The sequence below is a fragment of the Tenebrio molitor genome, chromosome X (assembly GCF_963966145.1).
Source record: "Tenebrio molitor chromosome X, icTenMoli1.1, whole genome shotgun sequence".
In the NCBI taxonomy this organism is placed as follows: Eukaryota; Metazoa; Arthropoda; class Insecta; order Coleoptera; family Tenebrionidae; genus Tenebrio; species Tenebrio molitor.
In genome coordinates this window covers 2,480,381-2,500,339 of record NC_091055.1, presented here as the reverse complement: position 1 = coordinate 2,500,339, position 19,959 = coordinate 2,480,381, and the positions used below count along the sequence as shown (strand labels likewise).

General features: G+C 38.2%; 4 protein-coding genes across 9 annotated transcripts; 3 read left to right on the top strand and 1 right to left on the bottom strand.

Moving 5' to 3' along the window:
* Window positions 1-457: 457 nt before the first annotated feature.
* Gat (GABA transporter) lies at window positions 458-5,082 on the top strand. Of its 2 annotated transcripts, none has more exons than XM_069060905.1 (10): window positions 458-656; window positions 2,435-2,894; window positions 2,945-3,046; window positions 3,094-3,277; window positions 3,327-3,698; window positions 3,750-3,874; window positions 3,923-4,167; window positions 4,218-4,421; window positions 4,473-4,640; window positions 4,694-5,082. In XM_069060905.1, exons 2-10 carry the CDS (start codon window positions 2,507-2,509, stop codon window positions 4,778-4,780), a joined length of 1,875 nt encoding a protein of 624 aa, XP_068917006.1. In that variant the 5' UTR covers window positions 458-656; window positions 2,435-2,506; the 3' UTR covers window positions 4,781-5,082. The 2 variants fall into 2 exon arrangements, with proteins under 2 accessions (XP_068917006.1, XP_068917005.1); XM_069060904.1 differs by having other exon boundaries at window positions 478-640.
* Window positions 5,083-9,258: 4,176 nt separating this feature from the next.
* On the top strand, window positions 9,259-10,346 carry LOC138140119 (uncharacterized). Its single transcript, XM_069060878.1, has 4 exons — window positions 9,259-9,616; window positions 9,664-9,754; window positions 9,808-9,926; window positions 9,974-10,346. Exons 1-4 carry the CDS (start codon window positions 9,478-9,480, stop codon window positions 10,114-10,116), a joined length of 492 nt encoding a protein of 163 aa, XP_068916979.1. The 5' UTR covers window positions 9,259-9,477; the 3' UTR covers window positions 10,117-10,346.
* A 354-nt stretch (window positions 10,347-10,700) lies between these two features.
* On the top strand, window positions 10,701-14,129 carry Zw (glucose-6-phosphate 1-dehydrogenase Zw). Of its 2 annotated transcripts, none has more exons than XM_069060869.1 (9): window positions 10,701-10,867; window positions 12,015-12,139; window positions 12,191-12,337; window positions 12,390-12,607; window positions 12,662-12,820; window positions 12,867-13,303; window positions 13,357-13,562; window positions 13,614-13,774; window positions 13,918-14,129. In XM_069060869.1, the coding sequence occupies exons 1-9, from the start codon at window positions 10,846-10,848 to the stop codon at window positions 14,012-14,014; spliced, it is 1,572 nt and encodes a 523-aa protein (XP_068916970.1). In that variant the 5' UTR covers window positions 10,701-10,845; the 3' UTR covers window positions 14,015-14,129. The 2 variants fall into 2 exon arrangements, with proteins under 2 accessions (XP_068916970.1, XP_068916969.1); XM_069060868.1 differs by lacking the exon at window positions 10,701-10,867 and adding an exon at window positions 11,769-11,964.
* On the bottom strand, window positions 14,124-19,923 carry LOC138140117 (isocitrate dehydrogenase [NAD] subunit gamma, mitochondrial-like). 4 transcript variants are annotated; one of them, XM_069060872.1, is made up of 10 exons: window positions 19,782-19,923; window positions 17,191-17,261; window positions 17,078-17,137; window positions 16,815-17,025; window positions 16,575-16,765; window positions 15,549-15,682; window positions 15,262-15,493; window positions 15,022-15,208; window positions 14,322-14,554; window positions 14,124-14,259 (listed from the first exon to the last, which is right to left on the bottom strand). In XM_069060872.1, the coding sequence occupies exons 2-9, from the start codon at window positions 17,245-17,247 to the stop codon at window positions 14,472-14,474; spliced, it is 1,155 nt and encodes a 384-aa protein (XP_068916973.1). In that variant the 5' UTR covers window positions 17,248-17,261; window positions 19,782-19,923; the 3' UTR covers window positions 14,124-14,259; window positions 14,322-14,471. The 4 variants fall into 4 exon arrangements, with proteins under 4 accessions (XP_068916973.1, XP_068916974.1, XP_068916971.1 ...); XM_069060873.1 differs by lacking the exon at window positions 19,782-19,923 and adding an exon at window positions 18,548-18,594; XM_069060870.1 differs by lacking the exon at window positions 19,782-19,923 and adding an exon at window positions 18,508-18,532.
* Between the last annotated feature and the right edge of the window lie 36 nt (window positions 19,924-19,959).

Here is a 19,959-nt window from a genome sequence, read left to right as displayed (position 1 = left end):
TCGAAGAGAGGAGGAAAAAATATGGGTCCGGATCGATCGGCAGCACCCTTCAACAAACGTCGATGTTCATTTGTCGCAATTTAAACTTCAAGATTCATCTTTACCCCAGATGAGTCGAAGTATTTTGTTTAAATTGCTGCGTTCGAAGCAATTCAAGTGTATATGATAAGTCAGTAAACAATACGAAAATAAAATTAGCCAATTATTCAAATTGGTAAATTGGATGTCGCCTACAGATCCAATAGAAATGAGCATCTGCGTGTGCGACAATAAAAGAGTTTGGAAAAATGCGCCATTTTTCGGTAAATCAAAAAAGTAAAAATATGTATAGTGCGGAAGGACGTCGAGAGTGTGAAAATAGTAAAAATCGTTGAACGTCTGCGGTTGGTGGAGTGGCCATAAGAGGGAAAATTTTGTAAAGAGTTTGTCGAAAATATCCCTTTTAGCCCCTCTCCCCACGCAAGATGGCAACGTGATTGGTGGATAACGTTGCTGATTAGGGCTTCCAACAGGCTGTCGATGTAGCGCGTAGCAGGAGTCAGTGGTCCAGAGTGCTCCAAGAAGACCACTCTCGGTGTTTGGTGTTGTGTTTCCGCGTAGTGCAGTGTTTGTGAATTTACACACCACGTGGATTACATCGGTAAATATTGCGTAATGTGAGCCACCCCGCTTAATTATGAATGAAAGATTTACAGAATCGCGAAACCACCCTCACACGTTCTTACTTTTCCATGATTTCATTCGAAATCGGCAACAATTCTCCGACGACCGCGCTCCTAACAAAATTTATTATTTTCTCAACCCATTGAAATTTTAATTTAAGGCAAACAACTTCGTTGACATTTTAAAGTTAATTTTCGATTTCTCTTCGGATCAAGAGGTACGAACGAGTCTTGTTGCCACCGACCAATTTCCATCAGGAGCTTTTAATTATTGACAAGTCTCGAAATTTGTTTTTTGTTTAAAACCCGAGAGATTAATTCGAAATTGGTAAAGTACCCGAATTATGAACTGGCAATAGGATGAGAGGATTTAAACTGCTGCGGGGCGATTTCGTCGATCACTTAAAAAATTCGATTGGCAATTGGTGAACGTTTTTAAGTTCGGCGAAGCGCTCGTCGAACCTGGCCAAAAATAATCAAACTTTGTAGCGACTCAATTTCATTCTACGAATTAAAAAGTGTCGGTTTAATAATTGACGCAAGCCCCCTATTAAAACAATCTGTCTGTGAGACCCCCACAATATCACATTTGTTTCAATTTCGCTATCATGATTTATTTACAAGGGAACGAACACTAGATGAGCAAGCTTATAGCATTGGCGGAAATACCCAGTTATATAATATTGGTGCCCTAGATATAGTATGCATAATTCTGCCTACGACCAATGTGGCTGTTAGATCGCTGCCGTTGCGGTCGCGCACGATTTTTCAAAAATTACTTGCCCATTTCACATTAAGTTCGGTAAACCGCGAAATAATCCTTGGGCGAGATTGCCTGCGACCTCGCGGAAAAATGGCAAAATCCGGGCTCGCAACCCGGATTCATTTCCGGCTTACCGGAGACTCGATTTCGGAAAAGCATTTTTTTTGTTTCAACGTCTGATACCTACTTGTTTCGTAACAGTCGAGAAATCCCACGCGGAATTATCAAAGACAACCGAGATACCTGGAAGGGATTTAACCTATTCAACAAATGCGTTCGAAGCTTTGCACATCCACTCTCGCAAGAAATTGAGCGTAATAAGGGCCATAATTAAAATAGCAATTTGCGTTCAGTTCGGATATAATTATGTGGGACCGAACTGTTTCTCTGATTCAAACGATTTTCTCGGCTTAAACGCTTCCTCAAATATGAACGACAATTAATTCTCTTTGCAGCTCGATTCTGGTTTACACCGTCGCTTATTTATTTTACGCAAAAATCAACAATGCACAAAGACTCGTCGTCTTAATATTTACTCTTCTTCCTTTAAACTGTCGTTTGCTCGGCCATTTCGAATTTCATTAAGACGTAAAAAACAGTAAACAACCCTCCGTTGTATAACCCGATAATATTCACCATACTAAGAAATTTTCTCCATTCGTGACGCAACTGTCAGCTTTTGTGATGACACATTCAAAACAGCCAAGTAAAAGTGGAAATGAATCAATTCCACTGTTTTGTCCAAACGTCTTCTCTAGAACATGTTTCCCAAAATAGAAACACATAAGATAGAGAAGGGGACCGCAAGATCCCACTGAAATTTTTGACACCTGACAGTTGAAACCCGGAAATTAAACCACATTTAGACTCGCCCCTCGCATCGATAGGACAACGCACGGCTTATCAACATATTTAGGGCACTAATTTCACCCCCTTTCCAAAGATTCTTTGTTATTTGACGAATTTCAATCGAGAAAAATTTGCGAATTATCCGGAGTTATTCTTGCAGTTTTGGCGGCCAGTTCGAACTTGGTTTGTAATGAGCTGACGTTTCGAAAAGTGTGAGAAGATTACTGAGACAATGGCAGAGAGGAGAGACGAAGCGCAAGATTGCTTAGACAACACTCTTAACTTAAATCGACATGAAGAAATCGAACTACAAACATTAACCGGTGTTCCGAATTCGGCGAATAAAATACAACCCCAGAAATATGCGAACGTACCCGAACGAGGGACGTGGGGTAGTAAACTAGACTTTATTTTATCGGTAGTTGGTTTGGCTATAGGTTTAGGAAATGTTTGGCGGTTTCCTTACTTGTGTTACAAAAATGGCGGTGGTGCCTTTCTTGTACCTTACTTCATAACGCTTATCCTTGCTGGTATTCCAATGTTCTTCATGGAGCTGGCGCTTGGACAGATGATGACCATCGGAGGACTGGGCGTCTTCAAAATAGCACCCATCTTCAAAGGTAACTCGACCCAGATCTGTACCCAGATGGATGAGAAAGTTCGGTTGCAGGAATCGGTTACGCCGCTGCGGTTATGTCGTGTTGGATGAACATCTACTACATAGTCATCTTAGCCTGGGCCATTTTCTATTTCTTCATGTCTTTGAGATCAGGTAAATCACCCGAACGTCCCTTGGCTAGACTAAAACTAACAATTTAGATGTTCCTTGGCGCACTTGTAATAACTTCTGGAACACCAAATACTGCGTTAACCCTTACGACCGCGACTCCTTGACCTGTTGGGAACAGTACAATCCTAACACTACTTTCAGCAAAATCTGTGCTATTAACCAACACAATATCTCAGTAACCGAACTAACCGACCCGGTTAAAGAATTTTGGGAGTAAGTCACTAACCCCACCCCAGTAGACACTAACCTGGTCCGATTTTAGACGAAGAGCTCTTCAGATTTCCGACGGAATAGAACACATAGGTTCTATCAGGTGGGAGCTCGCCGGTACTTTACTCTTTGTCTGGATAGTTTGCTATTTCTGTATTTGGAAAGGCGTCAAGTGGACCGGTAAAGTTGTGTATTTCACAGCCCTTTTCCCTTACGTCCTGCTCACGATTTTACTAATACGTGGTGTTACTTTGCCCGGTGCCATGGAGGGCATCAAGTTCTACGTGATGCCGAACGTGGCGAAACTGAAAGAGTCGGAGGTGTGGATCGACGCTGTCACTCAGATTTTCTTCTCTTACGGTTTGGGCTTGGGAACTCTGGTTGCTTTGGGGAGTTATAACAAATTCACGAATAATGTGTACAAGTAATTCAGCCACGTTCTGGTCTTTCTAACATTACACGTGACATATTTCAGGGACGCTTTGATCGTCTGCTGTGTCAACTCGAGCACGAGCATGTTCGCCGGTTTTGTCATATTTTCAGTGGTGGGATTCATGGCTCACGAACAACAAAAACCGGTAGCCGAAGTCGCTGCTTCAGGTGCGAAAATCCCTCTCTCTTGGATTCATCTCAAAGACATGATTTTAGGACCTGGACTGGCTTTCTTAGCCTACCCCTCGGCGGTGTTGCAACTGCCTGGATCGCCCCTGTGGGCGTGTCTCTTCTTCTTCATGATCCTCCTAATAGGTCTCGACTCTCAATTTTGCACCATGGAAGGCTTTGTCACCGCTATTATCGACGAATGGCCTCACCCCCTCCGGAAAAGGAAAGAAGTGTTCATCGCTGTTGTCTGCGCTCTGTCCTACGTCGTCGGCTTATCCTGCATAACAGAGGTACACCTCACCTCACACCTCACCTCTTTATCAACAACGATTCTGTTTAGGGTGGCATGTATGTGTTCCAAATTCTGGATTCCTACGCCGTCAGTGGTTTTTGTTTGCTCTTTTTGATATTCTTCGAATGTATCGCAATCTCGTGGGCTTTCGGCGTGAACAGATTCTACGACGGCATCAAGGAAATGATTGGATATTACCCGATAAGCTGGTGGAAATTCTGCTGGACCGTTACCACTCCAGTGATCTGTATTGTACGTTCGACGTAGCGGAAAGTTATCAAATTGTAATCAATTGTATTTCAGGGCGTGTTTATATTTAATATTGTCCAATGGACGCCAGTCAAATATTTGAATTACGAGTTTCCCTTGTGGGCGCACCTTTTTGGTTGGTTCACCGCACTTACTTCGATGTTATGCATACCTGGATACATGGTCTGGATCTGGTTGGTCACTCCGGGAGATAGAGAAACAGTAAGTGTAAAATCATAGACATTTCTAAACAGATCGTTATCGGAAACTTGTAGAAAATTCGACTTCTTGTGAGAATAGAAGATGATGTCCCCACTGTTCGAGCGAAAATGCAGTTGGAATCATCGTCAGTGGCAGTATAATTTTTTAATGGAATAAACTTTCAAACGTTTGTTTTTTTACCGTGTCACATATCTCGTCTTCCACTCAAATTTTCATTAGTGTTCAGACAGCTTTGTAATTAAGCAACTAGCATGTTTTGTAACTGTACTGTTGTATTTGTAAGTTTGTATACTTCATACAATTATTAGTATGGATTTTATCGAGAGTACCACGTACAAAATTATTGTACTATACTTGAAATAATTCTAATCGCGTCATTCATGATGTTTAAGTGTAAAAGTGTTAAACTATGGAGTTACTTTATTATACAATTAGCTTCATATTGTCATTGTTTTAATTTATTAACTTTTACCTGTAAGGTTACATTTTAGAAATATAGTATTTAATGCATATTTAACATCATTAATTATGTACAATAATAATTGTTGTAAAAATATATGTCGCTTCTTCAAAAAAAACAACAAGTTCTGGAAACTTTGTTTTCTTTCCAAATCTCTATTTTCTATGAACCCAAACTCGAACAACTAACAGCTCTACAAAAGCTTATCGACGAAACCACGAACAATGAACTGCAAAACATACTTTCCTGTGGAAAGCATCGTGACCTGAGTGTGGGATTTGATTTTAATTTAATTTGAAAAATAACCCACAAAAGAAGAGAATTCACCGGTCTGAATAATTTATTCAAACATTTGCAACCGCAAAAACATACCTACGCAAGATGAAGAAACATAAAAGTGTAAAAAATAAGATAAAAATTATATTTCTCAGCTGTACTCGCTGGGCTTTGCTACCTACTTTCCCTAATTATTCAGAAAATTTAATTTCTTTATTCAAAGCTTTATGCTTATTTGTTTCACCTACACGCTCTGTTTTAGTAGAGTAAAAAATTTACTCCCCCAATTTTATTATTTTTAGGTACAAATTTACAAGTTATGCTTTCTAATATATCGATTGAGTTTATTCGGACGCATGAAATAGCAAGTGCTTGTTATCAATTTGGTTATCAATTCTGATTTCAATTTGTCAAGTTTGTAGAAAGGGGTGAAGCATATTCTACTGTCCCCTGTTATCTAGCATTCACGCTGCAGATGATTTTCTTCGACGTGAATGTTAGGTAACCAGGCTTGTAAATTACAAAGTGAAGCCCGTCACTAAATTGAAACAACAAATATTAACTGTACAGGGTAGTCCAACGAAAAGGAAGCAGGCGATTACAGTCTACGTGATGGAGTTCTTGAAAGAACCATCTGCTAATAAAGGTAGGAAGCAAATTATATAATCTGCGACTACTTAGAATGTGAGCGGACGTCGATCACTTTTAATTGAGTTTTTTAACAAATTCTCATCTTTTTAATTTAAATTGTGTCGATACTACCAATAAACTGTTTTTTTGTTCGACACTGTCAGAATTTGAGAATTTTCTCCTGTGTGAACGGATTTTGATAAATTTGACAACTTGTCAAAACGAAACGTCAAGCTAATTTTAAAGGTTTTAAGCGATTTGGAGCCTTTAAGGGGCTCGTCGAACAAAAAAACGTTGTATTCAACTCGTTCTTGTGTAATTTGGGCTTTTTTTGGCACTCGTGGACCTTTAAAACTCTCGTTTCACTCGAGTTTTAAACTGGTCCACTCATGCCAAAAAAAGCCAAAATTACACACGAACTCGTTAAATAAATAACTATTCAGTTAATCATTTTGAATATTTACCCATTTAAGACTACACATGAGTGTATTTCTAGTTTTAAATCTTTCTGAGTTCTGTAATTGCTCCTATTAGCGGAGTTCAAATACTTTTAATTAAATTTATCAAATAAATCAATGTAAATAAATTCAGATTTGTTTTAAATTTAAATTTTATTGATATCACATACCAATAAACTATTTTATATGATTTATTTTGAATATTTAAATAAGTACAGTCGCGAGCATTAAATCTTGGTCGTCAAGGTCATTTTGAAATTTCCCGCTACTGTCACAAATTAAAAATTTTGCCTGCTTAATTAGGGCCAATATCAATTAAACGTCAATAAAAAAAATGTCAAAGTTTTATTGTAAACTTTCGAAATTATGGCCCCAATGTTGTACTTTAACAGAGTAAAAATTATTTCGCTGATAACGACGGATGTGTCGAAAACCCAGTTGAGATTTCCAAAAAGTGGACAAGATCTTGACAAAACAAGACAAATAGAATTTATTAGAGGTTATGCCCGTTTCACATTAGATCACTTCCATTGCGTCAAAGAATGATGACCTTGACGACCTGTTTCACAAACATACCAATCATTTGAAAAAAATAAATAATCACAAGCTTTACCCAGTTGATAAAATCGGACATACCTTTACGATTTCATACGTAAACAATATGTTATTTATTTATATTTATTCATAATGAATTACAATAATTGTTTAATATCTCGCTTTCGTATTTATTGTTTTTCCAACTCCGCAATTCACGAGCTTCCTTTCAAAAAAGTAGAATACACTGTGAGATTTACTCTTCTAGATGAAGCCTTCGACCTATTCACCACTCAAAAGCAATCATTGTCTGAAAATCTGTAGGATCAGAGTGATAACTGCTAAAAGATTTGTTTCGTGTCCCCGCTTCCAATCTAGTCGTGTTTCGAAGCGTTAGGTAACCGTAATTGCTCCTTTTTACGGTTAAGTGAAAATCCATCTCTTGTGGAGTCCATCCTTCTAAGTGAATGCATTTGCAGTCGACCAACATTAATTCACAAGCCAAGGGTCAGTTCAGGTAAGATCACGTTATTTGTATTTGTTGAAATATTTTAAATTTCCCATGCAAATTTATTTATACTCTTTTCATAAATGGGTAAACTATAGAGATTGAGAAAACGGCAAGGGTGATAGACGTTAAGTGATTTATTAACATCAGAATACTACTACTAATTGTTAATTAAAAACTAATTACTAACTACTAATTGCTCGCGCTCGAGAATGATGTTTAAAATTTTGTTTTAAATATTCATTCTCAAATCTTTCATGGTTTCTTGTGTTTTTTTGACTTTCTTTCAGGTAAGATGTCGCAAATGGAAGTGACCACGTTCTTCAGCGGTAACCCCCAAAAAATATGATGTTATAGATCTTCTTTTGCCGCAATTTAACTTTTTCACGTGACGTATTAATACAGGGTTAGTCACGAGAGACTGCCCATGAAAATTTCGTTATATGCAACCGAAACTACAATTTCCAATGGTTTCTAGCTTCCTAAATGTATAAAAAGTAATGCTTAAATCAACGATTGCTGGCCCTTATTGTCTGTCATGTCAGTTTTCACATTTATATTAACTTTTCCTGAGAATCTCAATAAAGATAACTGTTATGATTAATCTTATTCGCCAAGCTACTTGGATTGCTAACTTATTTCGAATTAAACAAAATATCAAGTTCTAGGGATTACTTGTATTTTGGGTTGCATATAACGAAATTTTCATCGGAAGTCTCTCGTGAATAACCCTGTATTTTGTTATACAGGCAGTAAGTAATCAAAATACACGGAGATATTTACTCCCACGTCAATGAAAAAAATATGCGTTTTTGGAAGAAAGTAAGAATACGTGAACAAATAGCATGGCAATTTAGACAATAAATTCTGGCCACTCCACTGTGTTGGTTTCGTAGTAGAAATCAAAAAAGCAATAGTAAAGAAAAAGGGATAGTGTGTATGACAAAAAAGGATCTTCTTATCAGTGGGTGATTAAATCAAAAGTATACATTATACATATACTGTACACCCTGAACGGTGGATTGGAGGAAACGTCCAATGCTTTGGCCGCCAAGATCTCCGGATTTCAATCCTTGTGATTTTTTAATGGGGGCATTTAAAACAGCTGGTCGATAAATTCGGTAGAAGAACTAATTAAATGAGTCTTGACAGCTAGGCTAGTGCCCGAATGTGGGAAGATCCTGAAGTTTTTTCAAGGGTTCGTGCATCAATGGTGCGGAGGGCGTGTATCACGCAACAAGGACAACATTTTCAGCATTTACTGTTAATAAGGTAGACAACAAGTGTTTTGTCTGTTTTTCCAACACAATTCAATGTCAATGTCAAGTTTCTTGCATGGTAATCGTTTTTGTTGTGGCTTTTTTTACCATTTTACTTTCATTTGCTCTTCATTACCGTCGACCACGAACCGGAATGAGAATGAGGTGAATTTTGAATTTTTAAATACGCAATATCAGCCAGTGGAAATCGTCTTCAAATGTCTTGGTGGTTTACGGTTTAAAATATCTCCGTGTATTTACTGTATTTTGATTACACCTGTATTTTAGCTGTAGACTTAAGAAAATCTTCGAAACGATGTATAAGAATATATTCAAAGTTGCATAATAAAAACCATGACTGCAATCTTTCATTTCATTCATTTTTCTTTATTCCTTGAGTGTAAATACAGAATTTAAAATTAAATATCTTTTGAAAATTGAGAAACGCTCGAAGAGCGCAGCGCCATCTACATGTTGCCTCCGGCAACGCGGCAACTCGTAAAATAAAAAGTCCTAGCGAACATAACCCCACTTTTTCCGTTATCCTGACTTAAAATGTTCTTATGATACTTTTTACATATTTAATGTAACAACCCAGACATATCTGTTCTCTTTCCTGTAAACAATGAATGTCGGTTAAGTTAACAAAAACGTGCCTTTTAATGAACGAGTTTAGACCGGTTTCCGAGAACAAGGAATCAACACAATTAAAATGGATAGAAAAATGATATATGCCTTCCGAGGTTGGATAGCTTTTGTCGCTTTCATGGATCTCGGAACCGCTGTCAGGAGTTACATCGAAAAACGATCTTTTTTGAGTAAAAGTTTCTCCGAGACAGACTTCATTGATGGTAGGTCATCCAATCCATGTTGATTTTACTTGACTCAATTTTTGTAGAGGAATACACTACCTCGAGGATTTTGGGTGTTTACTCAATTCTCAAAGCTTTAGCTTTAATCCACTGCACTCTCTACATACACTACAAGCCGTAAAAAATAAAACTAATGTTTGGTCATGAGACTGATTTTTTTTCATTTCTAGAGTGGTCAGCATGGGAATTTTGTCCCTTGTAGTGACGATCGTGATGTATTTCACCGAGACACTCTATTTTCGTGCCGCCACACTCAATTTCTATGTTGTTTTTCCATGTGTTTTAAATTGTGAGTATGACCTTGAAAGTTGGAACGCTATTAAAAAATGTCCACAGGCGTCACATTGGGGGGCCTAATCTACTTGCCAAAAAGGTTGCGAATATGGGACCCTTCCCTAGATTGCGACGACGAAAATGTACAGTTACTCAAGCAGGCAGGGGCTATGAAAAGGAGGCGACACGTCAGGAAAAATAATTAATTATCACTTTTCAAATGTATTTAATGCCAAAAATGAGCTAGTCATTTTATACTATGATTTTTTACTAAACTTGATTTAATTTTTAGATAACGTAAGTTGTAGAAAAAATTTTTGACTCTTGTTGATGCTTTTGCTGAGATATATTCACTAGGATTGTTTGTAGGTACCTCACAAATTTCAAGTTAACTATATCGAAATAAAGAAAGTTTTAAATCTCGCAAGAAATAAAACCTACTAGTTTTTGTACTCATCCCTCGACCCACCTTCGCAGTGCGTGATTGGAGGATGCGCACCTCATCCGACAACGAGCTAATCAGCTAATTATAACAGCTTAGCTCTTTGATTGGGCACTCCAGACAACGATAATTCTAAAACACCTTGCAATTGTGATTACGTAATTCAAACAGCGATTACCTAGGACCCATTGTTATTACAGCATGAAACGGCAAAAATACGAGATAATTTAATTTGTTGAAGTCTGATGCAAATCCGACCAATCACCGCGGACCCTACAGTTTACGTTGTTATCAAACAGTCAACACGACGCCAAACCCATCGTCTCTCCTTTTCTTCCGCAAGTGCGACTTCGACGACGTTTGTCGCAGCCACAGCTTACATTTCTTACCTGCACATTCAAACGCTCAAACAACTTTGCTGGCTAGTTCGATAATTATTTTTGTTGTGTTTTCGTGTTAGTTTTGTTCCATTTTTCAACAGAAAATTTTAACTATGACAAATGCGACACCACCTCGTAAGTATAATTCATTATTTTCACCTAATATCGGGCGTTTATCACCTGCAATGTGCGCAGCAATGAAATTGGCGGGTTTTTTGTATACATCAACGATCAAGGTCAAATATTTGCAAAGGGAAGGGTTGGTACTGGGTCACGTGATGCAAAACCACCCCTAAATGCGACACGAAAACAACACGTGGTTTTCACGCGAATTTAACAATACCACTTACGATACCTCAAATTTGCTCTAATTTACAATTAAAATTAACCATTGTAGAATTTAATAATTAAGTGCAATTGCAAGGCAAAAATTACACGTTTTTGTGGTTAGAAACCACCTCTAGCTAATTTCGCAGGTCATAGTAAGGTTATCTTTCGATTTGTACCAATGATCGTGATAATAATTTTATAAAACTCAATTGCAGCAGGTTTTTGCATAGTCACCGGTGCCCACTTAAAAATCGTTGGTGACAAATTTTTATTGTTTATTTAAACGTAGGGATCGGGTGATTCCGACGTAACGTAAATAATAACCATGTGCTGCATCATGATTATTCTACAACACTGAATCCTGAATCGAATACAGTTATTCCGGAGGCGAGTCGAGTCGTAGCTTGTTTATAAACAAACCATCTTAGTTACGACACGATTTGATTTTGCACCATTACAAATTTACAAACTTTTATAGGGGAAGGTCCTCTGAATGAAATGACGCAGAAATTTTTTGGGTATGGCAATGAATTCCTCAAAGCACCCAAGCCACTTTTTATGACTTGTATGTGTTAATAAATGCGTCCTACAACTAATAAATGGTAATCGAATCACCGGGACTGTCAATTACCATATTAATCTTGCGAAAAAATTTATTTTTAGCACTTCATTGAACTATAATCGCCAAATCGTAGTTTACTATCGTACGAGTCGTGATACGAAAGTTTGGCGGGAATTTTTATAAACATTCGTATTTAATATTATTATTAAACAACCTTGAAGAAGTGTGTTATTGAAATGCGATGAAAGTCATCTAATCGCGGATTTCAGTTCTGTGGTTAATCTGACAACAATCGGGTCACAACTTAAGAGAATGCCGTTTCTAAAAATAGATGACGAGGGTAAATTCGGCGTGAAAAATGCACACGATTGTTGAATTGTTTGTTTACAGATGGGGCGAATTCGGAAATGTGCCTGGCTCTCTACAGGAAATCCCTTAAATCGAAAGAAATGGACCACGGAGGGACTCACTTTGACGGGCAGCACCCTCACGTGTTTGTCACCCTTGGGGCTTCAGTGAGTCGACGTGTTAAGGTCAATGCTTCAGAATAAATTGTTTGTGTGCAGGGTGACCTAGCTAGGAAAAAAATCTACCCCACGCTTTGGTGGTTGTACCGGGACAACCTCCTCCCTGTCAACACCGTGTTCTACGGGTACGCAAGAAGCAAAACTAGTATTCAGGAAATAAAAGAGAAATGCAAGCCCTACATGAAGGTATAAAAAAAAAATCAAAATATAAAATTCTGAAGTACACGCCTGTCCCAAGGTGAAAACTAGTGAAGAAGAGAAATACGAGCAGTTCTGGCGCTTGAATCATTACGTCGCTGGGGGGTACGATTCCAGGACGGATTTCGAGAAATTGAACCAAGAGTTGTGCAATTTCGAAAAGGGCCCCGCCGCTAATAGACTGTTCTATCTGGCCCTTCCGCCCTCGGTGTTCGAACCGGTGACGGTTCACATTAGAAATTCGTGCATGGCACAAAAGTAAGTCGTGAGTCACGGATTTGAAGGCGACCTTGCACCACTTTCGTTTTGCAGAGGATGGACAAGAATCATCATAGAAAAGCCGTTTGGGCGCGACTCGGCGACGTCCCAAAAACTGTCGGACCACTTGGCCTCCTTGTTCACAGAGCAACAAATTTACAGAATTGATCATTACTTAGGGAAAGAAATGGTTCAAAATCTGATGACGCTGAGGTACTGACCGGTTTTTGAAAGCTGCCGCGTGACACTTTTTTTGCAGATTTGGGAATAGAATTTTCAACCCAACTTGGAACAGAGACAACATCGCTTCGATACAGATCAGTTTTAAAGAGCCGTTCGGTACCCAAGGCCGCGGTGGATATTTCGACGAATTTGGTATTATTAGGGATATTATGCAAAATCATCTTCTGCAAATTCTCACTCTTGTCGCGATGGAGAAACCCGCGTCCTGCCACCCCGACGACATAAGAAACGAAAAAGTGAAAGTGCTGAGATGCATCAAAGTCATCGAACGGAAAGACGTCGTTTTGGGGCAATACGTGGGCAACCCGGAGGGGGAAGGTGACGAAAAACTGGGCTATCTTGACGATCCGACGGTACCGGAAGGCTCGGTAACCCCAACTTATGCCTTGGCCGCTCTCCACATCCATAACGAGAGGTGGGACGGCGTCCCCTTCGTTCTCAAATGCGGCAAAGGTAAAAATTTCGCCGTTCGATTCGTTCGTATCTTCTGACGGTGATTTTTCAAGCTCTCAACGAACGCAAGGCCGAAGTCCGCGTCCAGTTCAAAGAAGTCCCCGGGGATATTTTCGACGGGAAGCCAAAACGCAACGAGTTGGTGATCAGGGTGCAACCAGGTGAAGCTTTGTACGTGAAAATGATGGTGAAGACGCCGGGAATGGCCTTCGACATGGAAGAAACCGAACTGGACCTCACTTATGGACACAGATATGCGGCAAGTTGGCACAGACTCTTGTATCTCAGTCGATAATTCCGATCATTCCAGAATGTCAAATTACCAGACGCCTACGAAAGGCTCATTTTGGACGTCTTTTGTGGCTCACAAATGCATTTCGTGCGTTCCGACGAACTGAGTGAAGCGTGGAGGATTTTCACACCACTGTTACATCAAATCGAGACAGACAGCATCAAACCGATTCCATATCTGTAAGTATCAAGTTTGTTACATCGTGACGTCACACATACGTTGCAACGTTATGTTACATATACGTCACGACACAATATTACATATATGCAACAATGTTATGTAACGAATACGTAACTGTAAATAATACTCACGTTTTTATTAGGTATGGAAGCCGTGGACCAAAAGAAGCTGATGAAATGTTGACTAATAACAACTTCACATACACAGGTTCCTACAAATGGGCTGCCCCAAAAAAGTGATTCCATGACAGGCCTTCAATTTACATTCCAAAATGTATTTCGCGGTTGAGGCGTATTTTTTATCTTCAATTTTTAAATTAAACTGTAACTTATGGCAATAAAGTGGTAATTCGTATTTATTACTTTTATTTTAATTCATTCAACGTACAAGTGATTTCTTAATAAATACACAATTCGTAGATCTATATACATATTATACAATGTCAACCAAATAAATATTAAATAATACGTAAACTGAGTGGATTCTGAAAAACAAAAAGAAAAAAAAGTCAGACGTTGATCGTATTCCGGTGAAATATAAACTTACAAGAAAACAGCAGATTAGACTTCACTTGTAGCATAGAAAATTAGTTTTGTTACAAATTAATAATAGTAAAGGCTTGCAACGAGTATTGAGTCGGTGAAATGTTAGCACAAAGCAAACACCACAATTGCAAAGGTAAAAATGAAAGAAAAATTACCAAGGTCTGATGTCGGCCTGCAAGATGTGATCGATTATTCTCTGAATGACGTCGGTGCTCTTGGCGGTGCCCCCTAAATCTGGAACAATAGTAATTTATTATACGAGTTTTATAAGACACCATTTTGTCGCACGCGTTTTTTAGAGCACGAGGAGCGCAGCGACGAGTGCTATAAACAAACAAGTGTGACAAAATGGCTTATAAAACGAGTGTAATACAATATTTTTTCTATTTTGCCCCTTAAATTTAAAAAAAGTTCAAAACATAATGCTAGGAAAATTATATTTGGCAAATATAAGGGTTGGTAACGCTGGTAAATAGACGAACAATTGTAAGTTTTGAATTTAAAGGTCGTGAAGTGCAGTGATCACGTAGCAACAACTCACTATGAGTCACTGCCAACATTAAAAATTTAAGTAAATGTTCCTGAAACGCGTATCGAAAATAGCTCCTTTTCGAAACCCGTTTGAGTGTTATACTGACTGTGTTATAGGTGCAAAATAGAAAAATAATATTATACGCGTCACGGCAGAGCTTGAAAGTTACCAGGAGTATGTATTTTATCTTCGCAAATTGTTTTCTCGATGGCGCGTTGGATGAGTTCGGCGTGCTGAGTGTGTCCCAAATGATGCAACATGTCTACTGAAGCGCTGAGCATGGCGATCGGATTCGCGATATTTTTACCGGCGATAGCCGTGCCGGTATTCCTGGTGCCAGGTTCGAAAATTGCGTACTGAAACAATTATTTGAATATGTAACGGTCAAAAAAATGTATGTTGTCGTTACGTGATCTCCATAATTTTTTCCGGACAAGAGACCGGCGCCTCCTATCAGTCCGCACACTACATTCGAGACTATACTTCCATAGAGATTTGTCATGATCATTACATCAAATTGGTGGGGTTTTGAGACCAGCTGCATGCAGCAATTATCGATGATCATATCGTTATGTTCTATTTCTGGATACTCTTTGGCTATTCGTCTAGACGTGTCCAAAAACAGACCGTCGGATAATTTCCTAAAAATCCAGATATGTGACCAACACATTGATTGTCATTACTCATTATGCTTACATGATGTTAGCTTTGTGAATTGTTGTCACCCTTTTTCTGCCATTTTTTTTGGCGTATTCAAAAGCAAAACGCGCTACTCTGTCAGAATTTGACTCAGTCACTACTTTCATGCTCTCCACAACTCCATCAACACTCTACAATAGTCAATTGACAAAACATGAGTAGGGGCAGCACTCTTATTCCCACCACAAACATGGCCACACTGCATGACCTTGAAAGGGGTGGTGGAAATGGTATTGGCCACGGTCTTCTACACTGGTCTGGCAACTCGCGAGAATTTCCATTAGGCATTGAGGAAACTTTTTATTACTAACGTAGCCGCGAGTGAGGGCTGTGATCGGGATTCGCAGATAAACATAACCTCGAAAAGCTTGAGTGCAGCGATTTTGAATTTTGTAAGAGCTTTGCAAATTAATAAAATTCAGTAAAAATGACGCGGCGGTGTGCGGTACCGCATTGTCGAAACCGCAGCAGAATCGACGAAGTGAAGTGTTCTGTGTTTCGTGTGCCACAAGACTTATCCAGACGAAAAAAGTGGGAAGAGGCAATTCCGGGCATCATTGAATTACGTTCAACTGATTTGCGAGAAACATTTCGACGAGAAAGATATATTTCGCGAATGGATAAAACGCGACGCAAATGGGCAAATAATTTAAGTAAGTTGAATAAGAATCTTTTAGATACACGAAGTTTACATGAAGCGATTCAGATAAAAATGTAATTTGTGCCGTACAAGTATCCCCAACTTCACAAGGATGCTATCTATACCAAGCAAATTCTGAAGAATTTATTTTGTGTATAATTATAATACTTTTAATCGTGCATACTATACTGATGATATAAATGCAAAACAATAATGCGGAAAGGAGTGCGAGAGATAACAATTTAGCGCTGTCTCACTCCCGCACCGTGGAAACCCGATCGCAGCGCTTACCGCGGCGAATGAAAAGTTACTTCAATAAGCGGACTACCCCCTCCACTCGAGTTGCCAGATCTGTGTATAAGTCCGTGGTTTGACAATCTTACCTCATGTTCCAACATGGCATATTCACCCTCTGTATTTTGGCGTATAATGACAATATCAATATCTTTCTGTCGAGCAGGTACACCTGCATATGACTTACAATGCAAAATATTAACAAACAGATCTAACTCATTTCTGATGGCTACATTTCTTGACACCACACTAGCGCTCTCACTTTTTGTTTCAATATTGCCTAAAAACAAAACTAAGTGACTTGTTTTTTTTTACATAACAATGCAAACCTTTGATTGCTACACCATTGCGCTTGATTGAGGTTAAGGCATAATCTAAATCAACATTTTCATCACCAATCTCTACCACTTCAAAATCAACAGGAGCACCTGCATATTTAAAGACTTCTCTCACATAACCCATCAATTCTGGGCCAATCCCGCCTCCCGGTAGCATCGTTACCGCATGACGGCCCCCATATAGAGCCACAGGAATGGCTTGCTGAAATACTTTTCTGCAAAATTGTGTAACGGATTTTTTACTCTGAACTTACGACTTTTTTAATTAAAGGTGTTTTATGCTGGATTTCGAACGCTGACATTGTCGACTGACACTGAAATCCATTAATATATTTTTTATAGGTTATGCAATCAAACTTCGTCTTACCCTTAAAACCATTTTGCCCAACTCGATAGGTTTTTTCATTAATACTCGTGAAGCCATTTTTTTCGCTTTCGCTGCAATAAATACTTGTGAATAATACTTGACGTTATTATTATTAAACTTGGGGTTAAACAGTTGACATTCAACACATTAACATTCAAAATGGCGTTTACGACAATTTCGATGGCGGGAAAAATATCACAATTCGAAAAATAGGTTGGAATTTTTCCCGTTACTAACTTCAAATTTATGGAAAAAATATGATTTATTTTTATATTTAATAAATATAATGACACCAGACTTTATAATCAATTTTTATAACAATGATGTTATATTTAAAATTTAAATAATATGTACCTACATAAAAAAATTACGGTTAAAAAAATAAATACCAAAATACGTATAAAATTGTGTTTGGAAAGTGTTGTTTGTTAAACTTGAATATCTTCATTATTTTGAAACTACTTCTCCGCCAATTTTTCTTAGTTTATCGTTATAATATAAGCCAACAAGAGTGAAAGTCATATTTTGCATTATCTACATGTCGATGATTTTTTGGAATTTTTTGAGCTGCACATGCAATTTAACTCAAACGTTTGCTGTTTATTCATCATTTTTGTCTATCTTTAAAAAATACACAATAGATAGTGGATACGTATTCAGTGCATTTGTGGTAAGATAGGATTTTCTTTCTTAAACAAATATGATATTGCATTGTGTTGATGCATTCTTTGTGTAATCACGGCATATTATATTTCGTGAAATTTGTTGTTTATACAAAAACTAGTTACTAATACTAATTTAGACGTGCAATTAGTCACGTTGTCTCATCTCTTCCTGGTAGTGAAAGTTAATTGCATCTAAAAATTAGGTTCTAAAGATTATCATTAAGTAGCATCTGCACGATAATGCTGTGCTTAAATATGTAGTAGATGCATAAAAACCAGTACTGGACAACAGTCCCAAAACAGGCTGATTTGAAAAAATAAAAATAAACAATTTGTTTTGAAGTTTTGATATAACGTTTGGAGTTCCAAAGAAGTCAAAAGAAAATTGTCTGGTTTCGTCATTTAATTTATTTTAAATGCGGTAGGAACTTCCAATTTAAAAAATAAAAATAAACTAACACACGTGACTTTAAACAAAAAAAGACGCGTCAGGATAATTTTTAGTGTGGAATTTAATTCCGGTTGAGCACAGAATGACGACCGACGGGAAAAAATGGATCGGCAAGTTGATCGTTGTAGATATGAACATGTGAAGTTATCATTTTTAGGGAAACGTAACACGAGAGGCTAAATAACCCAGGACGATCCTTACCAATACGCATGCGTTAGTAACTTGGGTGCTTTGTTGTTACCTGTGGTTGTTACATGGTTACATGTACCGCATCCGCATGGTACTGTACCGCGTGCTGCACGTAAGGCAAAGAACAGTAGATGAGTAGAACACAAACTAAAGATATAATGTTTTTAGAATCTTTTAATGGGTCTATTATTGTATTCAATTTGGAGTCGTTTATGGCTATCTATTAAAGCACTCGTCGTTTAATAGATCTCTAAGATAATTTTTATCAACATTTCAGTGTATTATTGTCATTTACACCAAAAAACTTCCAATATTAATGTTCAAACTCTACTTTTTAACATCTGTTGCAGATGTGGTTGCATCCGTTACCTTGAATTACCAATTACATAATACAAAATTCCCTAGAATTTAAAAATTTAATTTTTTTATTTAAAAATTAAAAAAAAAATCTAAAAAATAACATAAAAAACTCGCCTACGGGTCGTTTTCTAGACCTGGGATTCGTGCGCAAAATCAACCCTTATAAAACTCGTCCAAACATTTCATCACAGTTTTTTTAGCAGCAGCATCTAAAAACGCATACATTTAGTAGAGTTACCTTCAGGCAGGCGTGTGTGATTGGTTATCTTAAAATCGTTTTCATTTCAAAACTAATATACTTTTCACGTTTGTTGTAGAATCCTTGTTGGATTAAATATTAAAATTCACAGTTAAGTTGCGATATTTTCTAAGTCCGTGAACGTCAAATTTAAATAACGCGCAAAATTATAGGACTTGCGCACAAGTATGGAATGGCCTGGGTCATTTAGCGTCTCGTAAACGTAACACGAGTGTAACGTTTTATAGTCATTTGGATTGTATTGACGTAATGACGCCGGCTGGGTTAAACTTTTGAGTCAATGACCCTTGGCCTTAATCGTGGAGTCAAGGACGAATTGACGTAAATAAATATGACAGGTGGGAGATAAATATTGCAGGTGTATATTACAGGTGTATATTGCAGGTGTAAATGACGTTTTTTGTTTGAATATAAATTGATAAGGAGGATGCTAAAAATTGAATGTTTGAAATTTGAAAATGGGCGGGTTCGGAAACGTCATTGGTGTGAGGAGTAGGGTAGGAAGAGCCAATGGCGTGCGAAAACGAGAGAACGAGACGTCGGCGAGGGCACGCGGAAGCGACCGAAGCTCAGAGCAGGCTGGTAGCGCCACCAGTTGGCAGCAGTCGGGAATAAATTAGGTGGAAATATGGCTGTAAAATAACCAAAATCTCTTTGTTTTACTTACGATGTTTTTGTAAAAAAGTTGAACGGGAAGAGGGAAAGTGGGTGCGCGGTTCGGTGGTGAAGAATGTGCCTGACGTCGTGGTGGTGGTGAAGGAAGTTTCGGCCGTGGCAGCAGTGGTCCGTGAATGTGCTCAACTCTCGCTCTAATGGTTGGCCATCAACCTCTCGGGCTGTCGGAA

What these genes read in the sequence shown, in the direction of transcription:
- Gat (XM_069060905.1), top strand. Translation starts at nt 2,507, where the DNA reads ATGGCAGAGAGGAGAGACGAAGCGCAAGATTGCTTAGACAACACTCTT. An exon ending in GCTTATCCTGCATAACAGAG is followed by an intron (nt 4,168 to 4,217) that starts GTACACCTCACC and finishes GATTCTGTTTAG; the next exon opens with GGTGGCATGTATGTGTTCCA. An exon ending in CCACTCCAGTGATCTGTATT is followed by an intron (nt 4,422 to 4,472) that starts GTACGTTCGACG and finishes ATTGTATTTCAG; the next exon opens with GGCGTGTTTATATTTAATAT.
- LOC138140119 (XM_069060878.1), top strand. Translation starts at nt 9,478, where the DNA reads ATGGATAGAAAAATGATATATGCCTTCCGAGGTTGGATAGCTTTTGTC. An exon ending in CGAGACAGACTTCATTGATG is followed by an intron (nt 9,617 to 9,663) that starts GTAGGTCATCCA and finishes CAATTTTTGTAG; the next exon opens with AGGAATACACTACCTCGAGG. An exon ending in CTCTACATACACTACAAGCC is followed by an intron (nt 9,755 to 9,807) that starts GTAAAAAATAAA and finishes TTTCATTTCTAG; the next exon opens with AGTGGTCAGCATGGGAATTT.
- Zw (XM_069060868.1), top strand. Translation starts at nt 11,937, where the DNA reads ATGCCGTTTCTAAAAATAGATGACGAGG. An exon ending in TCTAAAAATAGATGACGAGG is followed by an intron (nt 11,965 to 12,014) that starts GTAAATTCGGCG and finishes GTTTGTTTACAG; the next exon opens with ATGGGGCGAATTCGGAAATG. An exon ending in ATCAAACCGATTCCATATCT is followed by an intron (nt 13,775 to 13,917) that starts GTAAGTATCAAG and finishes CGTTTTTATTAG; the next exon opens with GTATGGAAGCCGTGGACCAA.
- LOC138140117 (XM_069060870.1), bottom strand. An exon ending in TGGGCAAAATGGTTTTAAGG is followed by an intron (nt 17,138 to 17,190) that starts GTAAGACGAAGT and finishes AATGGATTTCAG; the next exon opens with TGTCAGTCGACAATGTCAGC. An exon ending in ATTCACAAAGCTAACATCAT is followed by an intron (nt 15,494 to 15,548) that starts GTAAGCATAATG and finishes CTGGATTTTTAG; the next exon opens with GAAATTATCCGACGGTCTGT.